The following is a 17,185-nucleotide window of genomic DNA, read 5'->3' as shown; positions in this document are numbered from 1 at the left end:
GATATACCAAACTTTAAAGAAACACTTTTTTGTGACTTAAAACCTATTTTAATATCTTGTTGTGCAAATACATCATATCTTCCATTTACTAATATTGCAGGATGCTGTAAATTTTTATGTGGTTTAAAAACTAAAGGAAATGGTTACGGTTGTTTATATTTGTTTATAAATCATGCACTGGCATGCTATTTGACATTTTATTATATATAAATTTTATTATATATAATTTGAAAATCAAAGAATCATATTTAAAAATGGAATATTAGCAAATGGAGAATTTGGTCCTAATAATAAACCTGATCCTGTTGATGTATAACAATTTCCAGCACGTACAATCCATCACCTACAGAACTTCCTTTACTCCATGGTCTCAAATATAAACCAGATCCTGCACATGTTAATTTAACTCCTTGTCCATTCTTTTTCATGTACACAATACCATTTCCAGCAATTTTATTAATCATAGTTGATCCAGCTGCTGAACCTACTCCTGAAAGCAGTCCTGTTGCAAGTGGTGGTATAATTCTTGATGCTAAAGAACCAAGAAACGGTAAAAGTGCACCAATAAATCCACCTTATATTTTAGAATTGTGTAACAGTTGAATTTCACTTAAAATAGTTGATACACCAGTACCTTTTTCATATGCTTTTCTAATTCTATTCAATTGTGTTATTGTTACAGCTAATACATGTTCACCATTTAAATCTGAATGCGATAACTTAATACTAGCTCCAACACCACATTCAATTGCATTTTTAATTTTTTCTATTTGGTTTTATGAAAGATTTACTTTATTATTAGTATATTTACTCATTTTGTTATACTTAGATTATTTTTTTTCTCTTATATGAAATCTAATAGCTAATTTTTCTCCTCGTAAATTTATCAGATTTGCATCTTGATCAACCCATTTAGTCTCCATCTTTGAAATTGTTTTAGTATTATTGGTAAGTAAATTAAGTTTATTGGCTCTTGAATAATTTTCTCTCTTTATATTCAGGACCAACACTTGGAAAAAATGAATATATAACGTTTTCTGTTGTTCCATTTACATAGGATGATGCTATTATATCATTTGTTACACTTATGCTATTAATACTTAAAATTTTAACTATATTATCTGATTCATGAGATCCTGTTTTAATACTCACTGTTAAAACCAAGAGTAGATCTAATTAAATTTATAGGTGTAAAATCAACTTTATAACCAGCTTCAATATTTAAAGTTGTTTTCAATGTGTTATTATCTGCTGAAAATATAATACTAGTTTCAACTCCATTAATAGTTTTACTATTTTCAGTAATTTTTTCCACAATATACTTATTTATATCATCAATCTCAATACCTACCTTCAAGAATGTTTATATCTATCCAAGTTGCTCCATTATCTGAACTATATCTAAAATTGTTATTTGAAAAATCAACATTTGGAAAACTGTAGAATGTATCAAGACCAACTAATGCCATTTCATAATTCTTCAGATCTACTAGTTGTATAATAGGAGCAAACTTCTCTTTTATATGACTACTTTTATCATTCAATATTATATACATTTTTTATATACAAAAAAATTATTTTAAACTTTAGATGGAAAATAAAAATTATCTAATCCACTTCTATATTTTCCATTATCTATTTTAGAGAAGATAAATCTATGACAACAAATCCATGAGGTTCTGATTAAGCATGCTTACAAAATCTTTTAAACTCATCTTCGTTCATATCACTAGAAACATGATCTCTATAAATATAACTTAAATTCTTTGAATCTTGAGGAAATAAGCAAATAAAATTGGCATTTTCTCTAATAGTTTGTCTAAGTAACATAAAATAATTTTGTGCAAGGTAGAAACAATCTACATTACTATGTCTTCCTCTTATATAATATTTTTCACACTTATTTTGTTTTGTTAATTGCAAATCATTAAATATCGTCAAATTATTCTTATTAATATCAAGATCTTCAGGATCTGGTACATCTTCATCTGTTTCAAAAAACTTACACTCCATATCTGCTTTATATTTCAAATTTTTTGAAATGTCTTCAATTATAAATTCTGGATTTGCATTTAATTTTTCTATTTCACCTTGAAGCTTAAACAATTCAAGAATAACTTCTTTTGTAAGTTTAATTTAAAAAAGCTTTTTAATATTTTGTATTCTGGTTGAAAAAGAGATTTGTAATTGATTGAGGTTGTAAATTATTATAGTCTAACCAAATAGGTCTTAAAAGTAAATTTAATAATAAAGTAGTTTTTCCACAACTAGACTTTCCAACAATAATTCCTCATATACTTTTAGGTAACAACTTGTTATTACTTCGCTTATTTTTATTTACATTCCATGACAAATCTATTATGTCCATTTTTATATTGCAAGATATTTTTTTTTATATATAAAAATTTCTACATATAAAAAATGTACTGCATTAAATGTAGAAACAAAACAAATACACTAAACTTGCAAAATGTTGTGAGTAAAAGCAATAGAAATATGCAACGTGGAACTTGCGCTATTTGCGGAAAAATAAAACTCAATTTGTATCATCAAAAAAAGGAGGTGAATCAGTTAGTTCAATTAATTTAATAACTAAAAAAATAAAATTACCATGGGCAAAGTTCCCTGGTGAAATGCATTTACCTGAATGAACTTTGCTTGTCCTGGTACTAATTTAGATGGACGATTAACTTCTACTGATGCATAAAAAGAATGGAGTAAACCTATAGATAGAGTTGATAATGCAGCTTACCATCACGATCTTGCTTATAAATACTTCGATGATACTGCAAAAAGAAATTTAGCTGATAAAATTATGATCGAAGAAATAGATTCTATAAAAAATCCAACAATACGTGAAAGAATTGAACGAGGTATTATAAAACCTATTATATCATCTAAAGCAAAATTTGGATTAGGTTCTTTGAACTTATATGAAATGGGTGTTAAAACTACTCAAAAAAACTACAAACGATCAAAGAAAAAGAAAAGGATAAAGAATTAGGTCTTATGTATCCGAAGAATCTGAAATGGACTGACAAACTTGCAAACGAACTTCATAAACCAGTTGTAAAATATTTACAAAAGAAGCCTATTGTAAACTGAATCATGAAATATGGGCTGCTGATTTAGTTGACATGCAATCTTTTTCTAAATTCAATGACGGTTTAAAATACTTATTAATGGTGATAGATGTTTTTTCAAAGCATGGATGGAATGTTCCATTGAAGAGTAAAACTGGAGTTGATGTTGCTAATGCTTTAAATAAAATCTTCTACGAAAGAAAATGTTAAAAACTCTAGGTGTTGAGTTATACTCAACTGAAAATGAAGAAAAAAGTTGTGTAGTTGAACGTTGGAATAGAACATTGAAAGATAAAATGTTTAAGTACTTTTCAGCTAATTCTACTAGAAAATATAATGGCGTCTTAGATGAAATGGTAAATAAATACAACAACACAAAGCATTCTTCAATTAAAATGACACCAGTTGAAGCTAGCGATAAAAAGATGAATCGTAAGTTTGGTTCAATCTAAATGGAAATGTACGATCAGAGTCTGTTTTCAATTGGTGTATAGAGTTAGGATAACTAAAAAGAAGACAACGTTTGAAAAAGGATACACACCGAGATGGACTGAAGAAGTTTTTACTGTTTCAAAAATTCAGTTTACAGATCCACCAACTTATAAATTAACTGACGATAATGGCGAAGAAATACAAGGTACTTTTTATGAACAAGAACTGCAAAAAACTGATCAAAAATATTTAGAATTGAAAAAGTTATTTGCAAATTAAAAAACAAATCATTAGTAAAGTGGTATGGATATCCTGAGTCATTTAACTCTTGGGGTCACAATAAAGAATTGATAAGTCTAATTTAAAAGGAGTAATTTACTATTACGCTTGAGCTAAGTTCGAGAACTTGACTTCTTATGGGTCTGAAAGACCTAATGCAAAGTAGATTTCATTTATGCGTAGGACTTCAATGAGATTTCAGTTATGAAATTATAGCTTGAAAAATTCTTCGAATTTACAAAATTTTCATGATCTAGTTATAATGTAAAGTTAGCAAATAAAAATTAATTTTATAATTTTGAAATTGTTTTCTTTATATTATTTTTTTTTTATATTATTGGCTTAAAAATTATGGATGGTATAATGGTTGAATGTACTTACGAGAATATGGATAGTATAATGGTTGAAATATGATATAAGAATATGGATGAGGTAATGGTTGAAATGAGTTATGAGATTATGGTTGGGGGTAATGATTGAAATATGATATGAGATTATGGTTAAAGATATGGTTGAAATATGATATGAGATTATGGTTAGAGTTATGGTTGAAATAGATAATGAGATTATGGAAGGCTTATAGGTTAAAAAAATTTTGTGCCAGGACCCGCCTTTTTCTTCAGAGCAAAGAAATACCGAAAAGCATTTAACTCAGCTTTTAAAAAAGAAACAATCAATTAATTAACACTTCAAGAGGCAGTAGGAACTTATTCAAAGTAGAAACAAAAATGTCTACCCCTGCTACTCAATAATACAACAAGCCAAAAAAGAATGTTACCCTAATAAGGAATCGATACAAGTAACCGAAACAACAGCTGAAATTCAACTACAAGCATTACTTGACCACACCACATTACGCTTATATAAATATGTCTCAGAGGTTGTAGAAATGTGTTCAATTGAAGAACAGAAAAATATGGTTTTAATATCAAAATGGCGCTGTGATGGGTCACAACAAGCAAAATTTAAGCAAAAATTTTAAAACAACACCGACAGTGATGCAAATATTTTTCAAAGTTCTTTAGTACCTCTAAGAATGATTGTTAAAATTGATGGTCAAGAGGAAAAAATTATATGGCAAAACCCAGTCACCTCATCTCCAAGGTTCTGCAAGCCCATTCGAATACGTTTCATTAGTGAATTTAAAGACATAACAATGGGCGACATAGAGCACGTAAAAAACCAAATAAGGAATCTCAGGGAAACAAGGTTGCCCATGAAATTGTAAAATAAAGCACACCTTACTTTTTACAATGGTAGATGGTAAAGTGTGCAACGCTGCAACTAATATTACATCAACTATGAGGTGCTACATTTGTGGAAAAAGCCAATCAATACAGAAACCATCTCATTTGGACTCTCAATTCTTCATGCAAGGATTTGCTTTTTTGAATCGCTTCTTCATTTAGCTTATAAAATACCTTTACAAAAGTGGCAAGTTCGATTAGACGAGGAAAAAAAAATTGTCAAAAAGCAAATAAGAAAATACAAACTTTGCTCATGAAACTGCTAAACTGTATATCAATCTGTATGGTTGGCATCCCATGTCTCCAACCATGCATAAAGTTTTGATGCATGGTGCCGAAGTAATAACTCATGCAATCCTCCCTATCGGCCAGTTATCCGAGGAGGCAGCTGAAGCCCGAAACAAACACTTTCGGCCGTACAGACAAAATTTTAGTTCGAAAGTTTTCTCGTATCGACTGCAATACAGACGTATTAAATAGGCTGCTATTGAGTTTAGACCCATACATAAGTAGTTCTTAATCAAAACGGCACAAAAAAACGCTGCCTTTTTCCAAAGAAGCAGTCCAATATGATGATCTCAGCATGAAGCTTTGATAAGCGAATATGTCGTTTTATTAATAATAAATTGCTTTTAAAAAATTTTTTTTTTTAATTAAACATTTAATTTTAATAAAATTCTGTGTTTTAAACTAATAAAGTGAAAAAAAATGCATAAAACATTTTTGAGCGGTTTTGTCATACAAATACTGTGCGATGGTGAAAAATGAGTTGCACATTTAAAATCAAAATGAGAAATGCTATACAAAAAACCTATTGTTTGATAGGAAGCAGAAAGAAAATTTTTTTTGTTGACTTGTGTTATTTATTGCTTTACAATAAAGCAATAACCTTTTTTTATCACTCATATGTTAAAAACGAATCTTAATTCTTCATCAGCCTGTTTAATGCGAATTGCGTTTTGTAAAACTGAAAATTTAAAACTTTTGCGTTGGCAAAACCAAAGAATAAGGCTCAAGTAAAATCAAATGCACTTGCGACAACTAATGCAAAATTTATGTATTTGGCATTAGTTGTCATATTATGTAAATATGCCAATTACGTTTGGTTGAACTACAAATCTGATGTAGTTTGCTAACTAATGCATGTAAGTACGAAAATATTTGTGAGAAATTTTGTATTTTATTATTTCGATATTTTATGATTCCACTTCACACTTAATCATTAGTTTATTATCAATTAAATAACCAGGGCATGTTAATATTTTGATGGGTACTTTAACCCCAATTCTTTTTATATACGAATCGGATTTATTAAATTTTTCATTTGTTTTTGGACCAATTATAAATACCTTATGGTCTTTCTTTGGTCCTTATGGTCCGCTTTGATCAAGTAGAGAAAGTTTAAATATTTTCGTAAATTTTCCAATAAACTGTCGTACTCATCTTTTATAATATTAAGAAACCAAAAAAATATGTGTTCCTCTGTATTCACCTAATCCGTTTAAATAGATTTGCATAGAAAGTTTATATCCATACGGAGCTGAATAGAACAGGGCGCTGCAAGTGTTTAGATCTTTCATTGATTTTTTCTCTTTATTTAACAGACAATCTATATTATTCAAACACCATATATACTTGTTTTTTGGTAAACGGGATTCGAACAAACAACTTCTTGTGTCAATTTTAAAAAAATTTGTTTTCCAAGCTACAAATTTGTCTCTCAGCAGTTCAAATTGAAGCCTCTAGAAAACCTCTTTTTATTTTTAATGCATTATATTTTCATGGCCAGGTTTGTCACTTGTTCTACCTGGTAACTAAATTTGTTTTTAGGTTTTGTAATTTTTTCAATTGCTAATATAAGATGAAGGTTTGCTGAAGAAACAACAATGACATCTCGTTGACTACGGGTTCCCTATCAAAAAAACAAAAATTATTTGTTAAATATAAAAATTATTTTTTCTTTCTTTTTAAAACATAAAAGTAACTTTTTGCAAAAAATTTTTAACAAAATGATATTTAAAATGTTTAAGAGAAAAGAATTTTAAACTCAAAAAATTGAACTCGAGATTTGAGGCAGGGAGCATCCATAAAGTATGTACGCAGTAAAACCATTGATTTAGGAATCCTTTCCCTCTGTACGCACCTTTATGCTTTTAACAACCTTCTCTCTCTGCGTACGTATGCATTACTTATTTCAAAATTAGCCCTCCTTTCCCTAACGTATAAGTTTTTCAAATTATTAAAAACGATAACTTTTTTGCTAAAATGACCTATCTAGGTTACCTAACATAACATTGATTTTTTAGGCATGTGAAATTCGATGCTTTCGTTGAAAAAGAAAAAATCAAGTTTTAGGAGAAATTGCCTAACCGCGTACGTACTTGCTGTCTTTAACACCTTCCCCGCTTCAACGCATTCATAAATTTTTCTCTCGGGTGTCCCCTCCCCTAGGTGCGTACTTTGCGGAGGATCCTAATTTGCTAAAACTTATTCTGAAAGATTTTTTTTTAAAAACAATAAAAAACTGTAATATGAAAACTATGAACGATAATCATTAAGTTATATTAAGTACTAATACAAGCATGATTTATTCTATCTGAATCTGATTTCTTAATGAAAATCATCAAACAAATTATTTGTAAAACTTGATGGTGAGTATGTGTGTTTTAGACTATATCCCGTTCATACTGATGTTTTATCTTAAACGTGTTTTAAGTTTGAGGGTTACAGTAAAAACTGTACAAAAAAGCAATAAAACAACATGTTGAAAGTGTTTTATATTAGCGCAAGGATTTTATATAGACAAAACAACCAAGCAGTATAGTTTTGTTGTTTTTTTACAGCTTTTTACATAAACAATTTAATGAAATTTTAAAATAAAATATGTTTTATCATCAGTATGAACGGGGTAGAAGTTTAAGAAACCATGGATAAAATCTAGAGGTTTGATAATATTAGTGAAACTAAATTGGAATAAAGTTTTTTAAAAATAGACAAGTTGTATTACAGGTTTAGGAATGAGTTGGGGTTTTACTATATATTTAGTAAAATAAAGTTTGAAGTTAACTAACCTTTTAATTTTTTCAGATTTACTTTATCAGTAATCTGAGAAATAATGAATGAAGCTTTGATGATATCAATGATGAATGAAGCTTTGTAAATGGACTTTTAAATAGTAAAGAGTCTTTCTAAAATACTATAAACTTAATGCAAAAATAGGCTTCAGTGGTGGCAACTAATCAAAGACAGAACGCATTTTAAATGATATATCAGCGCTACAAAACTTAGAAGATAGTATATATTAAATATGAAAACGTTATTTTTTCAAATACAACATACGGTTATCAATTTGGAACTATTATTATGAATTATAGTCAGCATTTTTATACTCAAAGGAAAACGTTTCTATAATATTTCAAAAAAACTTATGATAATGAATTAATTGTTCACAGTTAATAGTTCACAATTAATTTGTAATTATTTTAAGTGTGAAAAGTTAATTTATTTTATTATTTTTATTTATAAATTTGAATATTTTACCTAAGTTTTTTATTATATCTTTATTCGTTCAAAGTTATTAACGAAAAAGTAAAGAACGATAAAATTTATTATTTTACATTTCTGTGAAATTCTGTGACACATAAATGTTTCTTTAATAATTTTAAAAAACGATAACAATAAATTTGTCTATACCTTAACGCATCCAATTTTAACATATTCGCAATATTGAACATTGACTGGGCAATCGTTTTTGGCATGTTCAGGCATCTGTATATAAAAAGTAAACCTTGTTATTTAAACGACATCAGTATAAATAAAATATTTAGCGGAATAAGGAAATAAAAATTATTTTAAAACAAAAAACAAAAAAAAATTTAAAAGTCTTACCATCATACGCAAAATACTTTTCTCTCCACATGTCTTTGTCGATGTACTCCAAAGGCTGCATTGGACGTACGTTTAAATGGCCTAAAACAGGAATTTGAAATATATATTTAAATAAAAAAAAAACTGATACAAATTTTATTTTTTCAGTTTAAAACTAAATTCTAACCCATATATCATAATAAATGTACTTTTTGGTACAATATTTGCAACAAATTGTGCGAAACTCACAAAATAAATCAAGATGGTTCAACAGATTGTTTGGTGTTATTAAAGCCTGGCATTCACTCTTAGGACACAAAGCATCTATAAAAACACATTCATTAAGATGGTCCTGTTAGCAATAAAAAAACTGGTTATAATTTAACATTTCGTTAATTTTTCAAAAAAACAAATAAATAGAAATATAACTTTGTATGGAAATAAAAAAATTAATGCATCTATAAATCTATATATCTATATCTATATATCTTTATCTATATTTATATCTATATCTATATATATATATATCTATATCTATCTATCTATCTATCATCTATCTATCTATCTATCTATCTATCTATATATATATATATATATATATATATATATATATATATATATATATATATATATATATATATATATATATATATATATATATATATATATATATATATATATATATATATATATATATATATATATATATATATATATATATATATATATATATATATATATTAGGGTGTGGTTGTGCCTCTCTATAGGGGCACAACCGTTTTTTTCACTAAGTCTAATTTTTGTGTTATAACATTTTCAAAATGGTTTATTTTTTTCTTAATTGCAGCAATTTAAAGCTTAATGATGCGCTTATCGAAATACACTGTTAAAAAAACGCATGCCGTTTTTATTTTCATACCCCATTAATCTAAACATTACGGAAGCTGTTATGCCACCAGTTCCCCTATATATATATATATATATATATATATATATATATATATATATATATATATATATATATATATATATATATATATATATATATATATATATATATATATATATATATATATATATATATATATATATATATATATATATATATATATATATATATATATATATATATATACATATATATATATATATATATATACATATATATATATATATATATATATATATATATATATACATATATATATATATATATATATATATACATACATATATATATATATATATATATATATATATATATATATATATAAATATACATATATATATATATATATATATATATATATATATATATATATATATATATATATATATATATATATATATATATATATATATATATATCAAAACATCAAGTTAAAACACTTTTTTTGTAATTCGTATAAGTTGTTCTAAGAGAGTTAAAATATTATGGGGAGTTAATTTGTTTCGCCGACAGGGGTTAATTTATTTCATGACACCGGCAATTTACATACGAATTACGTACGCCTAGAGCGATTTACATGAAGCAACTTTGATATTTTTTTAACTTTTAAATTGCTCCATTAAGCGGTAAGATAAAAGAAGTAATTATTTTTACAAAAAACCACTTTGACGAATACTTAAAAAAGTTTGAATGACAATTATGTTGGATTTATGCGCTATTTGCTAATGAAAAAACTTAAGCTTTATTAAGCTTTTTTTATCAAATTATATAGTATACTCTAACACATTTTGAAAAATAATGACAAATTTTATAAAAAATCATTAATAAAATTGTTTATTGTTATTAGTAGAAAATCAAGTTTATTCAATTTTTGCTTTATATACAAAGTTACTAAATGAAACTTAAAAGAAATATTTATAATTAATTGTTGCGATAATTTTTTTTATGTTTCATTTTTTTATTTAGCAAGCCCAAGTATATTTATTTATACAAGTTTTTATATAGCAATAAAAAGAAATTCCTCTATTGCACAGTAAAAAAATGTGAATAACAAAAAACAAAAAAGTTGTATTTTAAAATATCGCTGTTTATGTTATTTTTATTTTTATTTTGTTTTATGGTAATGATCGATTGTTTTGCTAGAAAAGCGCAAATATTGAACGCAAACACGCTTGAAGCAAACCAAATACAAAATATATAGTAAAAATAAGGTCTTGCAATGTCACTCATATAAAATACTTTATATAAAATTATTCAAAATGTATTTATTTTTAAAAGCAGCATTACATAATTAACAGCAAAATATATGCAAAAGCGTAGAAAATGTCTAACTACTACATCTAATCAAGAAGTTCAGAAAATTTTAGTAGACTTTGATCAAATAATTGAAACAAGCGATACAGATGACACAGATAGTGATATTGATAGCGAAGATGATATTTTAACAGACACTCTTCGTGAAATAATTAACTGATAGAAAATATATATTGTATAATATTGTATATAAATATAAATGTAAATATAAATATATATCTATATATATATATATATATATATATATATATATATATATATATATATATATATATATATATATATATATATATATATATATATATATATATATATATATATATATATATATATATATATATATATATATATATATATATATATATATATATATATATATATATATATATATATATATATATATATATATATATATATATATATATATATATATATATATATATATATATATATATATATATATCTATATATATCTATATATATCTATATATCAGAGCCGGAGCCAGCTTTTTTTGGTTTTTGAGAACTTCCAGACATAGAGCAAACTCCAAACATTTATATGTTTATACTTATGTCAATAAAGATGCTTTGCAAAAAATTGCGATGATTACAGGTGGCACAGTTTAAAATTGTGCCATCCCCCCTGACCCAAACGTGAGCAACAAGTTGATGAAATATTTTTTGTACTGTTTTTAACTAGACTTATATTCATCGATAAATTTTAAATTTCATAGTAAAATATGTTAGCTTTCAAAAATTATGACCAGATAAAGTTTAAACTCCCTCAATTTGAAGGGGGTTGTAAATTTTATATAGTCACTATTTTTAAACGCAAAAAGATAATACTATGAAACTTAAAATTTATCGATGAATGTAAGTCTAGTTTAGAATAGTACAAAAAATATTTCATCAACTTGTTGCTCTCACGTTTGGGGCAGGGGGGATGGCACAAATTTTGGGGCTTTTTTGTTTAAGTTTATATAGATAATAAAATTAAAGTTTATGCTTGAGTAGAACTTAACTATTAATTTCATTTTAAAATATTAATAAATATTGTTCAATATTTTAATTTTACTTTTTCTTGAAAAAATAAGAGCTTATTTTTATCGCAATATTTTCTGCCATTCTGTCCTATACTATTTTTTTTCTTTTACTAAATATTGTAGACGAATTCAAAGGCTGCATCAAAAATTTGCAGAATACATACGTTTTGAACGTAAAAAACTTGCTGTTAACAAATACAAATCACTAGTAAAGTAAATAAATAAAATGTTAATTTTTTAATTTTTTACTCCTTAATTTTTTAAAATTATTTTTTTTTTTTAGTAGCAAAACAGAAATTAAAAACTAAGATATAATAATAAAAAAAAATCATATTTAAGATAATAAATTAATTTTTTAATGCATATATTAATGATAAGAAAAAAAAAAGTTTGTTAAACATTTAAAAAAATTTAATATTTCATTTAATTATTTAATAATAATTTAAAAAATTTAAGAAAAAAATAAACCCAATCTAACATTTCCTTATTGTTTTTTGTTAATTGAGTTATTTTTTTTATGGTGGCGTTTTGCGGAAATTTATTATATTGCAGTAGTTTTGAGTCTTTAAAAAATAAAAAGATAAAGAGAATTTTATGACGTCAAACTCACATTAATGCATTGAGCATTCGTTATTTAAAACAAGGCCTGATATTTATATATATATATATATATATATATATATATATATATATATATATATATATATAAATATTTATATATATATATATATATATACATATATATATATATATACAGTATGGTGCAAAACTGAACCAGAATGCATAATATTTTTATTTTCTTATAAAGAATTTAGCATTTTGAGAGTTAATATTGCTGGTAGGAATTATTATTAAAAAAACAATTTTTATTAAGTATTTATTGAAGAAAAATATTTATTTACAAAATAATAAATTAAAAACATGGTGAATCAATTTGGCACCACAAATTTAGCACAAATTTACCCAAAAGTTTAGCTGCATGAGATGTCGATTTTGCTTCTCCAGTAGTCAAATATCTGATTACTCTTCTACTGTCTACCGCACTCAACTTCTTTGGTCGACCGCCAACATTTTTTTTTAGAATATGTCCACATTTTTTTCTAATTCGTTGCACAGTACTTTGACTAACTTTTAATTTAGAAGCTATTTTACGAGTTGTATTTCCTTCTTCTATCATCTTTTTTATTAAATCACTCTTTGTCTTTGAAATTCCCATTATATTAAAAAAAACTATCAAAAACAATAAATTTAAACAATAAAATTTATGAAAATAGAAAATTATTTTAGATATAAATATAGTCAATTGATTTGCACACAAAATTATTAAATTAATTTGAGAAAAATGATAAAGATATTGCCTTCATCAAGTATGGCGGAAACCGAGCTAAAGATGTTTGTCATGAGATAAAAATACTTGTGCATTGGGGTAAAAGGAGGAGGCGTAAAAAGTCGTAAAAATTAGCACTTTCCTACTGTAATAATCCCGACAGCGCTAATATATCGAAAACAAAATAAACCATAGTTTTGTATTTTTTTAAAAACTCTGGTTCAGTTTTGCACCATACTGTATATATATATATATATATATATATATATATATATATATATATATATATATATATATATATATATATATATATATATATATATATATATATATATATATATATATATATATACATATATATATATATATATTATATAACACACCTAGCTATTATGGGATTGTTACAAATCATTTTACAGATAGCATTACCAGCTCTCCACATCTCATTGGAAGATTTCTAAAATTCTTTGATGGATTTCTCGCAATAAATGATAAACGCCTTAACTCAAGGTAGAGATATACCAGTTATAATATGCCATTGATGATATAAATAATACAATTCTTCTTATTCAAGATACAAGTGTCATTGAAGTACTTCGTAACCCTGAAAATTCAGATTACTTGCAGTTTATGCACGCAGAGAGAATTGCACTGTTAAAATCAAAGGGAATAGAAAAGGTATCTATTAAATAGTACTGGAAATATTTATTTTTAGGGCATTGTTTTTTTTATTTTACGGAGTGTATTATCTGGGTTTCTTTGTACAATAATTATATTTAATTTTTAAGGAGGCACAAAATGCAGAATGCTGTAAAGTTGAATTATTAGAAGAAATTGGGCCAATAATGAAAGGAATTGAATCTGTTTCAAAGTCGTGTGGAGTGCAACGTCAAGCATATCATAGTTGCTCTTTCATTGGAAATCATGTTCATAAAATGTTAAAGGTACGATATGAAAATATAAATCTGTATTTTCATGAATTAAAATCTGTTAAAATTTGTTCTGTATGTTCTGCAGATTTTCACAACCTCTACACTAAATTATCATTTCCAGTCAACATTCCTAGTCAAATATACTACAATGCTTATACCATTTTTATGCATATTAAGCATATGCATATAATAAAAACTTTTATTATACAAATGTGTTAAATGATTTTTGTTTTATTTTTTAGATTGATAACATAAAAAAGTTATGTGACTCGAATTCCACTAGTAGTTTTCAATCATATAAAATATCAAGAACATCCAATTCATGTAGATGCGATTGACATACAACGAAAATTCAATATTTTGTTTAACAACTTTTCTTAGTGTCACAATGAAATGAACTCATGTCATTTATTCACCGAAGAATAAATCAAGAGTTTTGGTAAGTTTATTGATTATTATAAGAAATATTTAATAAATATTGTTTAAAGACAAATTTTTCCATTATTTATTTACATTTACTAGTTAAGTTTTTTTTTGTAGAAATAGCAGTATGTGAATAAAGTTTTTTTGAAGCACCTGGCCAAAAGAATCAATAACTCCCAAAATGCATATGTTAGAGAACCACATGGGAGTATTTTTGAACACACGGAGAGTAGGTCTTGGATTATATGGGGAGTAAGGTGATGAGAGTATTCATGCAGAATTTAATAATATCGAAAGAATATACTTGGGCATGTCTGGTATAAGAAAATTAGAAAGTATAATGATAGACCATTTTATAAGAAATAGCATAATGATAAAGTCATTAAAACCGCCCATCATCCCTCGAAGTAAGAAAACTGTATAATAAATTTTACATTTTATATATATATGCATAACAATATATATATATATATATATATATATATATATATATATATATATATATATATATATATATATATATTTTTTATGCATATTCGTCATTATTAACATAAGTTTGTACAACATTTTACCGTGAATTATATGACTGGAGCAAGTAGAAGACAATAGTCTTATCATCTTGCCCCATTTTTGTCGTTGAAAAAATATAACCAAATATAAGCCAAATACAAATATAATAAAATATTTATAATACATATAATTTTTTTTATTTTTTACTTCTTTTACAATGAACATCATTAATTAACCAAGCAAGTAATATAATAGAATTTCAAGAAAAAGTGAAGATTTAAATTGAAAAGGAAAAATTTTAAAAATAAGAAAAAATTTTAAAAATAAGAGATTGTTTCATTAATGTTGAGGTCTTGTAGCTGTTGCTTTACAACGCATTTAAAATGTTAGAATGAGTTTATCATTTTTATTTTGTTTGTTAGAAATGAGATCCACAATTGGGGTCCTCTGCTGGATATTGAGAATATAGATTGTCTTAAAGAGGTTTTCGGAATATGGTAGTTCTTGATAGAGTATTTTGTTTGGTATTTGTGATTAATAAGGCGAAAAAAGTTATGGAAGACTTCCGGGACAAGATCATTTAAGAGTTTAAACATAAACTGAAGAATGCAATAGATATTTTGTTCGTAGATATTAAGAACTCTCAGTTCCTTCATTAAATGTCTAGAATTGGCATTTCTATTTGCGTTTGTTAATATACGGCATGCTTGTTTCTGTTTTTTATATATTAAATCTAGTTTTGATTGGTAGGTCCTAGCCCAGGCAATATTGCAGTAGTTAATATAGCTATGTATATATGCAAAATAAAAACTTTTAAGGCATGCATTATTTAAAATATATCTGGTTTTATGCATAATTCCAATGTTTTTAGATATTTTGTTTTTTAATATATTAATGTGGTCTTTCCAGCTAATATGTTCATCTAAGACTACCCCGAAAAATTTAACTGAGAACGCTCGATTTAGTCTAACTTTGTCTAATAGAATATCTGGAAGTTTTAATGGTAGTTTAACTGAATTGCATGGTTTTGTGAAAAAGATATAATTACTTTTTTCAATGTTGATAGAAAGTTTGTTTGCTTTAAACCAATCGCTCAACTCTTCAAGTTCCTGATTTACTGTATTAAAAAGTGTATATATATATATATATATATATATATATATATATATATATATATATATATATATATATATATATATATATATATATATATATACACATATATATGTATATATATATATATATATATATATATATATATATATATATATATATATATATATATATATATATATATATATATATATATATAATTATAATATTATATAATATATATATATAAATATAATATTAATATATATAAATATAATATTATATATATAATATATATATATATATATATATATATATACTATATATGTATACATATATTATATATATATAATGTTATATATACAATATATATATATATATTATATATAGAATATATATAATAAAACATATATAATATTATATATTATATATATGTATAATATGCATAATATTTAATATATATATATATGTATAATATAAATATATATATATATATATATATATATATATATATATATATGTATATATATATATATATATAACACACTTGACCTGGTGCTCTCTGATGACCCTGATCGTATTTATAACGTTACGATTGGTCCTCCACTTGGTTGTACACAAAAAAATCATTTCCATAATTCACTTTTATGGGATTTTAGACTTAAAACATCGACCAAAACAATTAGT

The 17,185-nt window shown here is 25.1% G+C and overlaps 1 protein-coding gene across 1 annotated transcript; it reads left to right on the top strand.

Annotated features, from left to right (window-relative positions):
• Nucleotides 1–3,286: 3,286 nt before the first annotated feature.
• LOC136086838 (uncharacterized) lies at nt 3,287–11,331 on the top strand. The gene is made up of 3 exons (XM_065809331.1): nt 3,287–3,515; nt 3,616–3,720; nt 11,156–11,331. The coding sequence occupies exons 1-3, from the start codon at nt 3,287–3,289 to the stop codon at nt 11,329–11,331; spliced, it is 510 nt and encodes a 169-aa protein (XP_065665403.1).
• The last annotated feature ends 5,854 nt before the right edge of the window (nt 11,332–17,185 follow it).

Source organism: Hydra vulgaris, chromosome 11 (assembly GCF_038396675.1).
Source record: "Hydra vulgaris chromosome 11, alternate assembly HydraT2T_AEP".
In the NCBI taxonomy this organism is placed as follows: domain Eukaryota; kingdom Metazoa; phylum Cnidaria; class Hydrozoa; order Anthoathecata; family Hydridae; genus Hydra; species Hydra vulgaris.
Note: the sequence above shows the minus strand (reverse complement) of the source record. Positions and strands in the feature narration are given on the sequence as shown.